The following is a 20260-nucleotide window of genomic DNA, read 5'->3' on the forward strand; positions in this document are numbered from 1 at the left end:
GCTATACTCATGTGCCTCCACGAGGGCAGAATTTCTTGTAAGTTTGTTTTTGTTAAACATGGTATGTACGTTTAGTTATAAAAGCACAAGCTGTCATACTTAAGCTTGACTCAAGCCATGATGGAAGTCACTTTTTAAAATTCAATGATAATTTTCCAATGATGAATTAATGTAACGAGAAGTACCCTACAAGGTACATAAAATCATATTCACTCCACACACATGGGAATCTTAAGCATTCTTCTGTCAGGAGCCATAAGAATATTTTTTGGCTTGTCTGCCATGTACATCCACAGAAAACCAAAACTCAAGTTCTATTATAGTTTCATTTAACCGCAACTATGAAACAACAGAAACAAACACCAGGTATGCACTTTAAAAAGTGCAACTAAAATTGGTTTCACCATGAGTGGTGCATCACTAATGTAACTGACAAGGTTCTGAATTCTTGAAAAAATAAAAATATGTCTCAAATCAGTGCACATACTTTTCACTCCAGAACATACCAGAACACTACATTAACATGTCTTTCAACTGAGACTCTGCTGGAGCAAAAAGCAAAGAGCAAAGATACTTAAGAAATTTGCAAAAAAAAAAAAAAAAAAAAAAAAAACAATTTTTGGGTTCACTTTTTGATTGTAATACCACTTATTGATCTTTTCAGTTCTGATATCCTTCTCTGCTGGTTACAGAACTTTTCTTTAATGTGTACCACATGTGGAAAGATCTCTAGGAAATTGAGTTAGTTGCTGGGGAGTACTCAAGAAATTCTTCAAATGCCACAGATGGAAAGTGTTAACACAGTAAATGCCTTATACGTGCAAGACCATGACCCTTTCCATAGTGTATGTGGATTGCATAAACTTAAATTTTTGTTAAATTTCATATAAAAATGATTATGAAGACTACACATAAAAAATAAATGAAAACTGATGCTGGGATAGTTACAAGATGTGTCAAATATGTTGATCTACAATATTGAATTTCTGAAATGAGAGCTAACAAAGTGGATACATGAAACTTAGTCAATGCAAAATGGTTGTTTATTTTGCATACCTTATACAACAATTTTAGTTAAATATGGTATACACTTGACAGTCTTATTTGATCAATGCAACTTCTGATTCGTACAAGGACTACACTCAAGATTCAAATTATACACGCAGAATGCAATGAATGAACTGCTACATGTACCTTAAGGGATGTTTAAATATAGTCATGAAAAAAAAGGGGGTCATATAACAACACAGTATTGAGTCCAGTTCTCTGAGCGGAATACATTCAACTGGAAAATACTTTTTTTTGTAATATTTCATAATTAGATTCTTTCCCCTATGCCTCAGCTACCATGTCATATTTTAATACCCATTCCAGTGGGAAAGCATTCCAAGGATGGAGGCAGGAATCAGCAAATGGGTACAACATAGCAATGCATTTTACTAGTGTGCATTGGGCTTGGTCTGTGGAAAAGAGATGCCCATGAAGCGTAAGGAAGTGCTGTACAAGACATAATTTACACCCACGCCGACATATGCACGGAAGCCCTGGACAAGGACAAGAAGAGAAGAGAGTTGAAGTTGAATCCATGCCACAGAAATGAAATTCCTAGCTATTATGTTAGGGAAAAACGAAGGGGCAGAGAGATTGAGAACTGCAGATGTTAGGAATGAAATGGAGTGCACAAGCCGAATATTAGAATAGAGAAGAGTAGGTTAAATTGGTTCAAACAGGTAAAGGGAATGGAAGGTGGAAGAATATCAAAAATGAATGCTGGAGGCCAGGAGCAAGATGAATTGACTCAATCAAGACCCAGTTTAAGAAGAAGGAACCTGGATTGGAACAACACTTATACAAGAAGAATGGTGGAAAACCAAATGAGAGTGAAGAAGTGCCATAAATGTGCCAACTCAACTTGATGCTGGATACAAGCGAAATGAAGATGAGAGTCTAGTGTAAAGTGATGCAATCTTTTCAGCACATATCCAATAGAACTGTTTACGGCATATGCCATTTTTCCAATCAATTAATAATACTGACTTGAGAAATTATAGATAATGACTGTAAATGACCCTGAAAATATTGGTTTTGGGAAACTAAGAACTCAAATGTAATTTAAGTGGCAGAAAGGGACTTGTATGTACATTTTACCTCAATGCAGAATAGTGTGACTGTTGTTGGTACTTGATAGTGTACTAAAAGGACCACACTTAAACAGTAATGGAAGACAGAGTATACAACAGACCAGCCACATTTCAGTGAGTTTTGTTCAACTCACAGCAGACTGAAGTTACTTTCAAAATAAGAATTCTACCTGAATCAACAAAAATGGGAGGATAGAAAGGAAATTAATGTGCTCCACTATTATGTGAATTAAACAGTTGAATTTAGTTAACAATAAAAAGAAGAAAAATGGAGATGGTGAGTAATGAAGAATATGAAACTAAATTTCAGAGCAGAGCACTCAAAAATAATTATGTCCATTTTGTCATTTTTCTTAATGGTGAAGGATGTTGAGAAGTACTGGTTCATCTGTAAGAAGAAGAAAAGAAGAAGATGAAAGTTTTCAATTAAAGTGAGAAGGAAAACAGAAAAATAAACATAAAGAAATACAATAAAATACACACACATGCATAAGAAAACTGACAGGATTAACTCCATTTGCCATGAGTAATATTCCCTGGCCCTATTAGAAACACATAAAAGTAGGGATGAGATCATCATCTTTGAGTCTTTGAGAACATAACTAGCTTCTGCTGACTACTTGTCCAGCATCTTTCCAAAACTTGTCACACAGTGAGGAAATATCAGCAGAGATGATGTATAAACAACTCTGTAGGAAGCTGCATACTTTTTGTTTACATTTAATTACAGAATACCATTCCATATGACATGCTTCACAATATTTCACAGCAGAAAAACATACTCTTCTTCAAAAATACAGCACCAGTTAGATGTTGAGTACATTCAGGAAAAGCTTATCTGTATTAAAAGTTACACACTTCTTTAAGTATACACTGTACTTGTTTTTCCATTAGGCAGAAGCATACTTGAAATTATTCATATAGTCTCTCAAATTATTCCTAATATACTTATGTCAAATAAATAGCAAAAATGCAGTAAATAAAATTGTGCAATACAGCACAGAACACTTGCTGAGAACAGTGTGTTCAAGGTATGCCATAAACACATGAAGCAATACATTCAGTACTTATCCCTCCAAGAGTTCTATCAAATACTGATAACAAAGTTAGTTACCTTTAATGTCCATATGTATTAAGCTACTTTTACAGCTTCCTGGACAGCTAATGAGTACTTGTAGTATTTGGTATAAATAGGAAGAAGTAGTACAGTCAACCAACTTGAGACACTCAAATATAAAAAATAATTATAACAAAACACAGTGATCTCAAACTCTTAACTCTAAACAAGTAATAATTCCTGAAACAAGCTACATTAAGACACAGCAAAACTTTGCCACTATGAAAAATCAGTCTATCTTTCTATTCTGTTCCATTAACAGTTACACAAGAGTAATGTTTACTATACATGTGCACGAAAGGATAGTATCTCTTTGCAGGCTTTAATATAAAATGCCGCACACAAAGATACGAAACAGAGAAATATATATTTACATATTTGCAAAAGCTAAGCACAAAACAGTAAAAACCAAAACAAATTGTTATCTGCATATTTCCTGAAGCAATCATCATTGACAGATAAATTTGACAACAGAATTGGTTTAGCACCTGATGAGAAACAAAACACTTGAGCCTCAAGTACTAAGGAACACAGACAAGTGAAAAGCACAAACAACTACACAGCTCGTATGGTAGGATGCAGCACAGATGCTTAAATCTCAGGCTGTCAATGGGCAGACAGTAGCATCTGTTCCTTTTCAGGACATTGAACTGCACGGTAATCGTGGTGACCCCATCTGTGTCAGCACCCTGTCAAGCCACTGCAGTGGTCCATTCAAATGGAGTTCAATCCAGCACGGTGTTGACGTCACTGTTTGGCGTCTGTCAAAATAGTAATTTTATTCTTAGTAAGTGATACTACTTAAATATGATGTGTGACGATATTGTTAGCATTTCTATGTTTTAAATGTTCTATATATTCTTTACAATGACTTACAATAAATAGTTGCAACAAATGTGAATAGATGCTGAAAAATGTGATGTTCAGCAAGTTTAAGAACAATATTACTGTTTATGAACAACTGTGACAAAACACACTAATAAAACACTGAAACTTCAATCATAATTAAACTTAGAAGAAATACAGAGAAAAAGTCATTGCTTTTTCATTGACAACTCATGTACAATAGATCCTATCATGAAATATAATCTTCTAAACTGGTTAAAATGCCTCAGATTCAAAACAGTATAAAGATTGACAAATTTCATCACTGGGTAATATATCAGTACTGTGCAAAATCAATTTTTTTTATTATGGTCTATCATTTGATAAAAACACAATTATGTATCAGTTTTTAGTTTCCATTACAATAATTTTGAAAATGATTAATGTAGCGCATATTATTTTCAGTATCTTCCATTTTTATAGCCACCTCAACATCTACGTCTATACCTTTTGATGTGTGGCAGGGGTACTTTTTTACCAGAGGCATTTCCTCCACATTCTGTTCCAGTCATCAACAATGTGCAGGAAGAAAGACTGTTGATAAACCTGTATGTGGTCTTGAATCGCTTTAATTTGGTCTTCTTTCTAAGAGATATACATAGGAGGAGCAATATACTGAATGACTCTTATTGGAACACGCATTCTTGGAATTTTAACAGTCAACCACAGGATGAGGCACAGTGCCCCCTCTTGTAGCCTCTGCCACTGCAGTTGCACGAGCATCACTGTGGTGTTTTTGCATTTATTAAATGAACCTATGATGAAACATGCTATCTTATTTGGATCTTCTCTTTTCCTCTATCAATCCCAATTGATAAGAGTCTCAGACAGATGAGTAATGCTCGAGTATTGGTCAAACAAGGGTCTTGTAAGTCATTTTTGTGCGTGGACAACTTTTCCTGAGGATCCTTCAAATGAATCACAATTTGTCACCCCCTTTCCTACAATTTGTTTTATGCTGTTGTTCCACTTTCAATTGCTCCATAAACATGCTCCCAGATATTTAATGCATGTGACTGCTTCCAGTGATTGTTCAACAATTTTGTAATGATATTATAATGGATCTTTCCACAATTTATGGACAACTTAATTTTATTCAACTAGTTTTTTATTCAACACAATCACTGTAATATTGTCACATATCCATGTACTGCACCATTGCATCAAGTGTTCAACAAAACCAATAATAATAATAATAATAATAATAATAACACATACATACATTCATACATACATACATACATATAGCAACTGTGGACATATGGTCTGGCAAGAAACTCCCAGATGGCTGGCCTTTATCTGTTATCCCCGAAGTCACAAAAAAGGAAGCAGAACAGACCCACATAACTACAGGGAATATTGCTCCTGATTTTGTGGATAGAACCACTCTCGTTGGAATATTAAGAGAACTACAACTCAACTAAAAACTCAATAGGTTGGTGCAGGGCACCCAGTACAACACCAAATCCAAGATAAAAGTTGAGAGAACAATTCTCAGAGAGCTTGAAACGTGCCAATGTGCTGTGCACGAATGACCACGCTTCAGATAAGCAATAGTTTTAAGAATATGAGGTGGCTTCAGAAAGAAAACTGGTTGTTGTATGGGCAATGAAGCTAAAGTTCTAGCCTTTTTTAACTAAGTGAGTGCCAATGAGAAGGTAGTGGGATGGAACATAGATGGATGGCCACAGCAGAGGTAGTGTGCCGAATGGTTATGATAAGTGCCGAGTCAGGCGCTGTAGGCCAACACAGTGACTTGCAAGAATGTGAAGGCGGAATGACACAAAAAAGCCATGGGTCACTTAGAAATACGACGCATCATCCACAGGTGGACACTCCTTGGCAATGGAGAAGGTGGACTGTTCCAGCCAGAGGCTGTCGAACGGCAAAAAAAAAAAAAAAAAAAAAAAAAAAAGTTCATTTGAAAAAACTTTAAATTAGTGCAGAGGCCCAGAGTAAAATTTGCAGAAGAATGTAAGTGTGTATGCGCAGAAAGCAACAAGGAAAGTATTTGGTAAAATGTGTCTGTTTTCAGGGAAGAGATGGTGGCTGATGTCACAAGCAGTTCAGTGGGGGAGAAGGGCACACAACACGCCACTGTTGAGGCCAAGCTGTTCGATCAGGGAGCAGTACGGATGGCTGGCAGTTGTGCTCCTGCAACATTACCAACTAAGCTTTGCTTTTTGGCTAGATCTGAATAAGACCATGACAAAGTAACACTCACATAGGTGGTGAAGTTATTTTGACTGTGAATGAATGTTTATCTTAATATGTGACAATTACTGAGGCATATATGCAAATTGTTAATAGAGCAAAGCTTACGGCACACAACAACACAACAGTCATTGAACACGGTAAGTCAGCTGCCGTGCACACTCCTGCTGTTGAAATTCTGTTTTTGTTTTCTGCCGATGATCATTAGGACCAATTGGTTATGATGATGCTTATTTTTATGTGAGGTATCAAGTGTAAGTAAAGACTGAATTCTGTGCCATCCGGTAACACAAGATCCTGGCCTTGTGAATTAAAAGACCCGTGTGGCAGCTGAGTGAATTATATTAACACGACCACAATTAGGATTAGACTGATCGAGATGACAACCAAATGCAATTGGTATCCACATTGGTCTTAAACCCACTTACAGAGGCACATCCACTTGACTGCTATCTGGCTGGATTCCGGTGTGCAAACTATGAATTTGCAATTGGTTTGTAATAAATTGTATCAAAGGATTTTGAGGCCAACTTGTTTCTAGAATATTACTGTTTTTATCAGAGCTGCATTGCATTATTTAGTAGCACCAGAATTCCTCCCCAAAACCTTAATTCTGCGTATTCGGTAAGTCCAGAATCTGCAGGGTGCCGAATAATGTAAGAGTGGCTGAAATACAGATAAGGGCAGGTAAAATTACAAGTCGAGGAAGTGCGGAGGCTGACTGCTGCCACCGGACAGGTACGTCACAGAGAGAACCTGCCATGCACCCCTGTAAATCTACTGCTTACCATACCAGACAGTGCAAGGGGTCCAGTGCATTATAAGTTAGTGTTTGTCATTCCGCAGAGGGGATGTTACAAAGTGGTACATCGGCCTAGGGAATGTTACAAATTTCCCAATCAACAGAGACGTGAGGCAAGGAAATGGTATTTCACTTAACTGTCGCCTGGAAAAAATTGTGACAGAATGGACCAGATCTACTAACAAATACCAGGTTATGGTTGGAATCAAAGCAGACTACCTAAGGATTCAGTGGCCGACTTTTGCTGATGAACTGGTCTTACTGCCAAACAACATGCACGAGCCTTTTATGAAAATACAAGCACTGCATTTAATAGCAGGGAAAACCAGTATCTTGATCAACACTGGAGACTGAATTCATTACCAATATTAAAGACACTTCTAGAAAGATCACAGTCAGTTCTGCCAAGCATAGTGATGGAGATTAAACCATAAAGTACCTTGGACACTGGATTTCAGTGATATGGTAACTCTTGAACACACGAAAATAAAGCTTCATAAGGCATGGTATGCTTGCAGAAAAATGTATGACTCACATCATCTTATGGTGACCAGATTCTGACAAGACTGGGAACAACGCAAGAACCAGTGAAAACTGACCGACTGGCCGAGGGCATCAACAGAAATTTGTCGAGTGTACGCAAGACAGCACAACAAAAGAAAGGCACACAATGGAGATGGTACAGTGGAATATCACGTCCAATGAGTACACCAAGATTGAAAACCCAAGATGTAGCGAATTCTGAACCAAGAACAATGTGCAGCGAGATCAATACAAGAGTGTGGTGAAATAATGACACCAACTTGACTGCTGCGCTGCTGGTTTTAGAGAGCAGCCACAAGTGGTGACACACCGAAAAGACAGGCATAGCTCTGTAGCCAGTGCTGCAATGGGTGCACCAGCATTCTCAGGTTGTAAGAGTACAGTCTCGTGGCTCTCATCGAGGTCTGTGCTTTCTGGCAGGCTCTCGGACTATCTGGGCTGGTATACCAGACATCTACTGAAGAATATAAAAATAAGACACTAAAACATAACAGTCAGACCATCAGTTGTCTATGCAGCACAGTGTCTACCTGTAAGCAAGAAGACGTCCAATAAGAATCCTTGAATTACAAGAAAGGAAATTTCTGTGAAAGATAGTGGAACCAAGGATATTACAAGATGGGAAATGATGATGCAGATCAATCATGAACTCTACTAACACCAAGAAAACATCAATGTTGCCATCAGAAGAAGATGACTAGCTTTCCATGGCCACCTGTACAGAATGGACCCCCACTGGCTGTCCTGTCAGATCTTCACAGTAAGCAACAAGTGTAAAGCCACCGGATCCCTGTGGATCAAGCAAATAGAGAAAAATGTTGCAGAACTTCATATCAGGCAAGGCACAGTAACTAACCGAGGTGACTATCATGTAGCTGTTGAGAGCCTTCATAACATCCCTTAGACAAGTTAATTGGAGTGGAACCAGGAAATGGTACATCTACATCTACATCTACATGACTACTCTGCAATTCACACTTAAGTGCTTGGCAGAGGGTTCATCGAACCACAATCATACTATCTCTCTACTATTCCACTCCCTAACAGGCGCGGGAAAAACGAACACCTAAACCTTTCTGTTTGAGCTCTGATTTCTCTTATTTTATTTTGATGATCATTCCTACCTATGTAGGTTGGGCTCAACAAAATATTTTCGCATTCGGAAGAGAAAGTTGGTGACTGAAATTTCGTATAAAGATCTCGCCGTGACGAAAAACTTCTTTGCTGTAATGACTTCCATCCCAATTCGCGTATCATATCTGCCACACTCTCTCCCCTATTACGTGATAATACAAAACGAGCTGCCCTTTTTTGCACCCTTTCGATGTCCTCCGTCAATCCCACCTGGTAAGGATCCACACCGTGCAGCAATATTCTAACAGAGGACGAACGAGTGTAGTGTAAGCTGTCTCTTTAGTGGACTTGTTGCATCTTCTAAGTGTGCTGCCAATGAAACGCAACCTTTGGCTTGCCTTCCCCAAAATATTATCTATGTGGTCTTTCCAACTAAAGTTGTTTGTAATTTTTACACCCAGGTACTTAGTTGAATTGACAGCCTTGAGAATTGTACTATTTATCGTAATTCCAATGGATTTCTTTTGGAACTCATGTGGATCACCTCACACTTTTCGTTATTTAGCGTCAACTGCCACCTGCCACACCATACAGCAATCTTTTCTAAATCACTTTGCAACTGATACTGGTCTTCGGATGACCTTACTAGACGGTAAATTACATCATCATCTGCGAACAATCTAAGAGAACTGCTCAGATTGTCACCCAGATCATTTATATAGATCAGGAACAGCACAGGTCCCAGGACGCTTCCCTGGGGAACTCCTGATATCACTTCTGTTTTACTCGATGATTTTCCCTCTATTACTACGAACTGTGACCTTCCTGACAGGAAATCACGAATCAAGTCGCACAACTGAGACGATACTCCATTGGCCCGCAGCTTGATTAGAAGTCGCTTGTGAGGAACGGTGTCAAAAGCTTTCCGGAAATCTAGAAGTACGGAATCAACTTGAGATCCCCTGTCGATAGCGGCCATTACTTCGTGCGAATAAAGAGCTAGCTGCGTTGCACAAGAGGCTTTCTGAAGCCATCAATAGATCATTCCCTTCGAGGTGATTCATAATGTTTGAATACAGTATATGCTCCAAAATCCTACTGCAAACCGACGTCAATGATATAGGTCTGTAGTTAGATGGAATACTCCTACTACCCTTCTTAAACACTGGTGCGACCTGCGCACTTTTCCAATCTGTAGGTACAGATCTATCGGTGAGCGAGCGGTTGTATATGAGTGCTAAGTAGGGAGCTATAGTATCAGCGTAATCTGAAAGGAACCTAATCGGTATACAATCTGGACCTAAAGACTTACCCGTATCAAGCGATTTGTGTTGCTTCGCAACCCCTAAGGTATCTACTTCTAAGAAACTCATGCTAGCAGATGTTCGTGTTTCAAATTCTGGAATATTCCATTCGTCTTCCTTGGTGAAGGAATTTCGGAAAACTGCGTTCAATAACTCCGCTTTAGCGGCACAGTCGTCGATAACAGTACCATCGGCACTGCGCAGCGAAGGTATTGACTGCGTCTTGCCGCTTGTGTACTTTACATACGACCAGAATTTCTTCGGATTTTCTACCAAATTTCGAGACAATGTTTCGTTGTGGAACCTATTAAAGGCATCTCGCATTGAAGTCCGTGCCAAATTTCGCGTGTCTGTAAATTTTAGCCCATCTTCGGGATTTCGCGTTCTTCTGAACTTCGCATGCTTTTTCCGTTGCCTCTGCAACAGCGTTCCGATCTGTTTCGTGTACCACGGGGGATCCGTTCCATCTCTTACCAATTTATGAGGTATGAATCTCTCAATTGCTGTTGCTACTATGTCTTTGAATTTGAGCCACATCTCGTCTACATTTGCATAGTCAGTACGGAAGGAATGGAGATTGTCTTTTAGGAAGGCTTCTAGTGACACTTTATCCCCTTTTTTAAATAAAATTATTTTGCGTTTGTTTCTGATGGATTTGGAAGAAATGGTATTGAGCCTAGCTACAACGGCCTTGTGATCACTAATCCCTGTATCAGTCATGATGCTCTCTGTCAGCTCTGGATTGTTTGTGGCTAAGAGGTCAAGTGTGTTTTCGCAACCATTTACAATTCGCGTGGGTTCGTGGACTAGCTGCTCGAAATAATTTTCGGAGAAAGCATTATGACAATCTCGGAAGACGTTTTCTGCCTACCACCGGTTTTGAACAAGTATTTTTGCCAACATACCGAGGGTAGGTTGAAGTCCCCACCAACTATAACCGTATGAGTGGGGTATTTATTTGTTACGAGACTCAAACTTTCTCTGAACTGTTCCGCAACTATATCATTGGAGTCTGGGGGTCGGTAGAAGGAGCCAATTATTAACTTAATTCGGCTGTTAAGTATAACCTCCACCCACACCAATTCGCATGAAGTATCTACTTCGACTTCACTACAAGATAAACCACTACTGACAGACACAAACACTCCACCACCAATTCTGCCTAATCTATCTTTCCTGAACACCGTCTGAGACTTCGTAAAAATTTCTGCAGAACTTATTTCAGGCTTTAGCCAGCTTTCTGTACCTATAATGATATCAGCTTCTGTGCTTTCTATTAGCACTTGAAGCTCAGGGACTTTTCCAGCGCAACTACAACAATTTACAACTATAATTCCGACTGTTCCTTGATCCAAGCATGTCCTGTAATTGTCAAACACCCTTTGACATTGCAGCCCATCCCGCACTTTCCCGAGGCCTTCTAACCTAAAAAACCACCCAGTCCACGTTACGCAGCCTCCGCTACCCGTGTAGCCGCCACCTGAGTGTAGTGAACTCCTGACCTATTCAGCGGAACCCGAAACCCTACCACCCTATGGCGCAAGTCAAGGAATCTGCAGCCAATACGGTCGCAAAACCGTCTGAGCCTCTGATTCAGACCCTCCACCCGGCTCTGCACCAAAGGTGCGCAGTCGGTTCTGTCAACGATGCTGCAGATGGTGAGCTCTGCCTTCATCTCGTAAGCAAGACCGGCAGCCTTCACCAAATCAGATAGCCGCTGGAATCCAGAGAGAATTTCCTCAGATCCAAAGCGACACACGTCATTAGTGCCGACATGTGCCACCACCTGCAGCTGGCTGCACCCTGTGCTCTTCATGGCATCCGGAAGGACCCTTTCCACATCAGGAATGACTCCTCCCGGAATGCACACAGAGTGCACACTGGATTTCTTCCCCTCCTTAGCCGCTGTATCCCTAAGGGGCCCCATTACGCGCCTAACATTGGAGCTCCCAACTACCAGTAAGCCCACCCTCTGCGATTGCCCGGACCTTGAAGGCTGAGAATTATCCTCTGAAACAGGGCAGGCAGCTGCATCTGGCTCAGCCAGAGACAGTGCCTGAAACCAGTTTGTCAGACGCACCGGGGAGGCTTTCTGATCAGCCTCCGGGGACGCCTTTCGCTGCCTGCCACGCCTTGGAACGACCTCCCAATCAACCATAGGCGAGGGCTCAGCCCCACTGCGGGCAGCAACTGGGGCAACCACAGCGGCAGACCGATCTGGGGACAGACGGGATGAGGTTGACATCCCCGTGATACCCAAGTCCGGCTCCCCACAGTGGTGCCCATTGGCACACTGGCAACAGCCTCAAGCTGCGCGACCGAAGTCAGCGCCGATTGCAGCTGTGAGCAAAGGGATGCCAAGTCAGCCCTCATCCGAACAAAGCAATCGCAGTCCCTGTCCATTCTAATCGATGTTGAACAACAGTTGCCGAAACACGAGTCCGTACCTAGATAACGCAAGCGAAACACGCAAAGAATGTATCAACTAACCTGTACAAATGCCTAACGACTGCGCTACAATCTGCTGAATTTACAATTACAGTAACTAAGACTCGAAATTGCACCTCCTATACGAAACTCTCACGCAATTTAAATAAGAATCTACGAAGTAAACACTAAAGCGCGATGCTACAACTGTCAAATACTATAATACGCCCGAAATATATGAATTAAACAATGCAAGTACCCAAAAACACGCAAAGAAATTAATTAAACTAACAAATAAGTAAGCTAGGGTTATACGACTTGCTGCTGCAGCTGCTTATCCAACGGCGGCAGGGAGCACACTCTTACCAATTTATGAGGTATGAATCTCTCAATTGCTGTTGCTACTATATCTTTGAATTTGAGCCACATCTCGTCTACATTTGCATAGTCAGTTCGGAAGGAATGGAGATTGTCTTTTAGGAAGGCTTCTAGTGACACTTTATCCACTTTTTTACATAAAATTATTTTGTGTTTGTTTCTGATGGATTTGGAAGGAACGGTATTGAACCTAGCTACAACGACCTTGTGATCACTAATCCCTGTGTCAGTCATGATGCTCTCTATCAGCTCTGGATTGTTTGTGGCTAAGAGGTCAAGTGTGCAACCATTTACAATTCGTGTGGGTTCGTGGACTAACTGCTAGAAATAATTTTCAGAGAAAGCATTTAGGACAATCTCGGAAGATGTTTTCTGCCTACCACCGGTTTTGAACAAATATTTTTGCCAACATATCGAGGGAAGGTTGAAGTCCCCACCAACTATAACCGTATGAGTGGGGTATTTATTGTTACGAGACTCAAACTTTCTCTGAACTGTTCCGAAACTATATCATCGGAGTCTGGGGGTCGGTAGAAGGAGCCAATTATTAACTTAGTTCGGCTGTTAAGTATAACCTCCACCCATACCAATTCGCACGGAGTATCTACTTCGACTTCACTAGAAGATAAACCACTACTGACAGACAAAAACACTCCACCACCAATTCTGCCTCATCTATTTTTCCTGAACACCATCTGAGACTTTGTAAAAATTTCTGCAGAACTTATTTCAGGCTTTAGCCAGCTTTCTGTACATATAACGATATCAGCTTCTGTGCTTTCTATTAGCGCTTGGAGCTCAGGGACTTTTCCAGCACAACTACAACAATTTACAACTATAATTCCGACTGTTCCTTGTTACAAGGAATGCAAGACAGAACTCAGTATGAAAATGAAAGAATACAGGAGCAACAGAAAAACTGAAGGTACTGACGAGGAGACAGCTGCTAAACTTAACCACGAACACCAGCCAAGTAGCAGATGACAGCAGGACAACAAAAACACAATCACCATAGTCCACAGGTGGCCCAAACAAGTTAAAAAAAAACCATGACTGCACAAGACAAATTACAAGCATCTGATGATGATGATGATGATGTCAACAGCCCACAAGCTTGGATGATTTTTGATTATGTCATTTATATACCACTCTTATGATTTTACAACAAATTTATAACTGTTTATTCATGACATGGGCACTTGCACTTAAAAAGACTTACTATATACAAGATGTTTCTGGAAGGTACACATTGAAAAAACTAATATACACTCTAAGACAATAAACTAAAATTATGCACCTTGAAGAAGTTATGCAAATTGGTCAGAGATTGATATTCATACATGTATCCATTGGCCACCAGATTTTACAATTTTACATTGATCCCTGCGTGAATATCAATCTCTGGCCAATTTGCATAACTTCTTCAAGGTGCATAATTTTTGTTTATTTGTCTTAGAGTGTATATTAGTTTTTTCGATGTGTACCTTCCAGAAACATCTTGTATATGGTGAGTCTTTTTAAGTGTTTAATGTATGATGCTGCAGCCCAATTTCACCACGCAGCTGCCAAGGATAGTAAACAGGGGACATGTTGATATCAGGGTGTAAAGTCTTTGAGAATTTTATTCCCTGTACTCAGATGGACAGTAATTATGCCTCACAGAGAGGTACATGAAGAATATGTGCAGGTGTCAGCATTTGAGAGAGGATTTGTGGTTGGGCTCGAAAAAGCTGGTTGGAGTCGTTGGAGAATCGCTCAACATTTGAATAGGAGCAATGCCATTATTCTACAATGTTGGTGGGAATGGGTGAACTGTGGCCAAACACAGTGTCAAGAAGGAAGCGGTTGACCTAGCGAGAAGGCAGACTGTGGGGAATGAGGAATCATCAGAGTGGCACTTGGAGCCCTAGATTCACCATTGTCATCGATCTGACATGCAAAAGGTGCTTCAGTGACTACAATGAATATTATTAGGCCACTCACAGAAAGGGGACCGAGCTCACAGCGTCCCTTGCACCAACTACCATTGACCTCTGTACACAAACAAACTTGTCTGCAGTGGTGTCTGACACATCAGGCCTGGACCCTCACTGACCGAATTAACATTTTCTTCAGTGATGTATCCTGCCTAGAACTGAACCCCAATGACCAGCGAAGACATGCCTGGAGATGTTCCAGATAGCAGTCGCTTGCCATACGGCCTGAAAACCAGGAGTTATGGCCTGGAGAGCCATTTCATTTCATAGTACGACCCCTCTGGTTGTTGTCTGCAGCCCTTACAGCACAGTGGTATGTTGACGATATTCTAGGCCCATTTTGTTGACCTTCAAGGCAAGCCATCCTGTGCTTACATTTCAGCAAGATAATGCCTGCTCACCCACAGCGAGAGTTTCTACTGATAGCCCTCATGCTTGCCAAACACTACCTTGGCCAACAACTTTGTTGGATCTCTCCCCAACAGAGAGATTTTGGAGCATTATGGGCAGGGCCCTCCAACCAGCTCAGTATTCTGATGATCCAATATGACAATTGAACATAATTTAGAATTTGGCACGATATCCTTCAGTAGGACATCCAACAACTCTTATCAGTCAACGCCAATCTTAATAACTGTTTGCAAAAGGTCCACACGTGGACCAGCGCGTTATGGACTTGCTCAATTTGTGAAGCTCTTTCTCTTGAATAAATCATCCAATTTTTCAGAAATTGTAATCATTTGTTTGTCTGCACTTGTACATCACGTCTACTAATTTCTGTTGAATTCAGCTAACTCCTCGTTAGCACATCTTTTTTTGTCTTAGACTGTATTTATAAAACAGACTTTTTTTCCTGCCTTTCACGTGGAAATTGATACATTAGATAGAAGAGTGGAAGGATGATAATAATAACTAGTTGTAGATCAGCATCTTAGCAGCAGATGCTGTTAGTGCATGCTTACTGTACATTTTCAGCATTCTTGATCATAAAAACACACAGAAATAATGTTAAATGTAATTAACTTGCTTAATAATCATTTGAATTTTGTGGAATTTTATAGCACTAGCAATATGGTGTTTTGATTTTTCCCCATTCTACTGACATGGTGAAATGTTGACAACATCCCTGGATGCAGTATTAACTTCACTGAACTAAGGTGGAGGGGGGAATCAACTATGTTCATGATTGAGGAGACCATCCTAAAGTGTTTGAACAGTAGAATTGAAAATATGTTTCTTCCAAACATGTCCAGCACTTGATCGCTATGCAACTTTCCTCAGCATGAAAAGCGTTAGCTCCCCAAGTTTCTATAGAGAGTATAGATATCAGATGAAGCCCAGCACTCTCAATTTGAGACCATACTATCATCCCAGCTGACTACTGAATGAGGTGGCACTAAGGTTAACAAACTGGACTTGAATTAAGACGATGCAAAGTTTACAGAAATGTGGCAGCAGCACCTGATTCTGCAACAAGAATGGCATAGTCAGAGATAGTTTGAGACACTACAGAAACGGCAGATGGATCAGCTGAAGTGTGTAGCAGAACAGAACAATGTTCCACCAACAGCCCCATCACTGTTCATACTTATGTTGTCAGCATTAGTGTTTCCCAAGTTTGATGATTCAAAAATAACTTAGAACACATGGCTCCACTAATTTATGGTTTACTGCAAGGATAATAGCATTTCTGGTACTCATCTACAATCTGCTTTGTTACTGTCTTCTAGTAGTTCCATTTCTGAGTTGGTTCACGATTTATGAGTACTAGTAGAACTTTTTAGCTTGTCATTCGACATCTTGTTAGATTGTTTGTTCACTAATTTTGAGATGCAAATTCATGTAGTTGCTATTACACTAAATTTCAACCAGTGTCACAAGAATGTGGACTGGTCGTATAAATTCCATTTGGCCAACCAACAGGATGTTAGCTGACAGTGGAAATTTCTGCAATCCTTAATTTGCAATACAGTTGCGCATCTAGTTCCTGAGCAGGAGGTTTGGAGCTAATGCTTTTGGCAAGCTGAAACAGAACAAGCTAGAACTATCCCACCTACAATTGTTGCACTCTTATTAATAATTAATGTTTTACCTCATTTTTCATTTTGAGTCTAGTTATACATCTACAGCTAAGTACAGACTCCATAAGCATGGTGCATGGCAGAGGGTACCTTGTACTACTACTACTACTACTTTACTACTACTACTACTACTACTTCTACTACTACTACTACTACGTCACTTTCATTCCTGTTCCATTCACAAATAAAGCAGGAAAAACAACTGTTTACATGCCACCATATAACCTTAACTTATCTTATATGATCTTTGTGGTCCTATAGGCAGCAGTAGAATCATTCTGCAGCCAGTTTCAAATGTTGGTTCTCTAAATTTTTGCAGTTGTTCACTACGAAAAGAATGTCATCTTTCCTCCTATTTGAGTTCACATTTATTAATTGAACCAACGCATCATACATATGTAGTGTAGGCGCCCACATCTCTCAAAATGTTGTTCATACCATATTTCATGCAAATTCATTATTCAGAGGATAACTTAATAGAAAGAGTAATGAATAACTGAAATTCTCATAATGGTGTTTAATGGTAGATTTTCACTGAGCTAACTAGCATTTTTGAGATTATTGGCACTTATCATTAGGCAGCCAGGAATCCAGACTTCACAGTGATACATTTTAATTTTCAGGAAACTAACTAGTTTAAAAGATTATTAGTATTAAAGTTTAGACACTCCTAAAGTTACTGTTGTCTTTTGTGCCATTATATCCATTCAATTCCAAAGTTTATCATTATACTTTTGTTGCCTTTGTTAATAAATTAAGCCACTAATTAAAAATTTGCATAATTTATCATAATTTCAAATATGGAAATCAAACTTGTAAACAGGTACTTTCTAGTATATACATACGAAATATTTCCATAGCATTTTGTATTTTTCTAACTACTCATTACATGAATCAAATTATTGTAGTAAAGCTCATGCTAGAATATGACCATACTAACATCTTTGGGTTGGTATCCACAATTGTGTAGTAAAGTTGGTGCCTAGAAAGGGCTCATTTAACCTTTCAATGCATGTTTGTGCTCTATCGGATCAAGTTAAGTAGTGAAAGATATAAAAGTCCATCTGCCATCATATATGGAACAATTAACATTCCTATGTTGTTTAGCTTGTTAATGAAGTGGCTGTGTGAAATTACTCCACCTACAATTTGGTTGTGAGTATGACCAGACTCCAATTCATAAGTGTTTTGATTTGTGTCACATAGGATTATCGCTGAAGCACCAAAGAAACTGGTATAGGCATGCTTATTCGATGGGACAAGCATTTCCGAGGTAGCGATGAAGTGCGGATTTTCCTGTACAACCATTTCACAAGTGTACCGTGAATATCAGGAATCTGGTAAAACATCAAATCTCTGACATTGCTGCGGCTGGAAAAAGATCCTGCAAGAATGAGATCAACGACGACTGAAAAGAATCGTTCAGCATGACAGAAGTGCAACCCTTCCATTAATTGCTGCAGATTTCAATGCTGGGCCATCAACAACTGTCAGGTGTGAATCAGTCAATGAAACATCATTGATATGGGCTTTTGAAGCAGAAGGCCCACTCATGTGCCCTTGATGACTGCTTTACGCCTCGTCTGGGCCGGTCAACACTGACACATGACTGTTGATGACTGGAAGCATGTTGCGTGGTCGGACAAGCCTCATTTAAAATTGTATCAAGTGGATGGACGTTTACGGGTATTTAAGCAACCTCACAAATCCATGGACCCTATATGTCAGCTGGAGTCTGTTCAAGCTGGTGGAGGCTCTGTAGTGGTATGGGGCATGTGCAGCCGGAATGATATGGGACACTTGATATATCTAGATACGACTGACAGGTGACACCTGTCTGATCACCTGCATACACTCATGTCCATTGTGCATTCCAGGGGACCTAGGCAATTCCAGTAGGACAATGCAACACGCCACACACCCAGAATTGCTACAGGGTGGGTCCAGGAACACTTTTTTGAGTTTAGACACTTCTGCTGGAAACCAAACTCCCCAGACACGAACATAAACGAGCATATCTGGGATGCCTTGACTGTCCTGTTCAAGATCTCCACTCCCTCAAACTCTTACAGATTTATGGACTGCCCTGCAGCATTCATGGTGTCAATTCCCTCCAGCACTACCTCGGACATTAGCAGAGTCCATGCCATGTTGTGTTGCAGCACTTCTGCGTGCTCGCTCGTAGGGGCCCTACACTATATTAGGCAGATGTACCAGTTTCTTTGGCTCTTCGGTGTAACTACTGACTAAAACTGAAGGGTGCTGAACTGTCTGTATTTCTGTAAACTGCGATTTTCAAAAAGGAGGAAGTTCATGACAAGAGTTACTGAATATGTGGGCTAGCCTGATTTTTGTATGTAAACACGACAATTAGGAAGCAGGTCACTGTGAAACTGATGAGTTTAAAGTTAATACATGCATGACCATGTGAAACTAAAAACAGTGATGTTGCATCTGTTGTTATCTAAAAAACACATACAAAGTTTTCATCGCGAAGATGACAAATTAGAGGCACTACCAAGAAGATGAGGCTCAATGATATTAATACTAATCACAAAGTCCGATCTTAATTTAAGCTAGGTTCTTCACATAGATAAGTCATTTGAAATTGCTTTTGGACACGTGAATTCAACACTGACTCATCAGTAGCTCAATGTGCACCCAACAGACTTATATATGGCAAATGTGTGTCCTCCACACTGTTAAATGACCCTTGGGTAGGCATCGGTGGAGTGTGCGATGAGATGTCAAGATGACAGTAGATCTGTTCAACCAATTTCTTTATTCCAGACCTCAGCCGTAGGACATCAGGAACAGCTTGGTGGAGGTGTCCAGTTGCCTCTCATGCAAAACAGGGGACATGTGGCACTGCTGACAGCGCAAAAACCATTGCTGAGCATGGCATCATTAGAATGCTGCTGTCAGTGACATCTGCGACTGTCATGACCCTGTGACAGTGCAGCTGATGATGGCTGTGAATTCCTCCAGCAAGCAGGCGGCTCCCTCGTGACTCAGGGGAGGCTTCCCTGTAACGTGGTCAAATAGTGGACCCCGTGCTACATCCTGGGATGTCATTCCAGTGTCACATGGTGTATAGGGCATGATACTAAGACAAGACATGAATTCTCTAGTACATGAATGGCTGGGTACATATACTCTCCAGACTACGTTTGTTTAGGGCTTAATGCACATACTCTTGAACACTTCGATAGTGGTGGCATGTGAGGAAAGGCTTTATGTCCTTCCACTAGCATACTGCAGCATTGACTGTTGCTATACTGCGCCAAGCTAGCTCTGCTTTGCATTGCCAATCAGCCA

General features: G+C 40.3%; 1 protein-coding gene across 2 annotated transcripts in view; it reads right to left on the reverse strand.

Moving 5' to 3' along the window:
- Positions 1 to 1025: 1025 nt before the first annotated feature.
- LOC126298349 (mothers against decapentaplegic homolog 3-like) overlaps positions 1026 to 20260 on the reverse strand; it is a 199148-nt gene continuing 179913 nt past the window's right edge. For both annotated transcript variants that reach the window (XM_049989643.1, XM_049989644.1), the window contains exon 7: positions 1026 to 4019. In XM_049989643.1, coding sequence (XP_049845600.1) covers positions 3896 to 4019 — 124 coding nt within the window. In that variant the 3' untranslated portion in view covers positions 1026 to 3895. The remainder of the gene's footprint in view (positions 4020 to 20260) is intronic.

This window comes from Schistocerca gregaria, chromosome X (genome assembly GCF_023897955.1).
Source record: "Schistocerca gregaria isolate iqSchGreg1 chromosome X, iqSchGreg1.2, whole genome shotgun sequence".
Classification (NCBI taxonomy): Eukaryota; Metazoa; Arthropoda; class Insecta; order Orthoptera; family Acrididae; genus Schistocerca; species Schistocerca gregaria.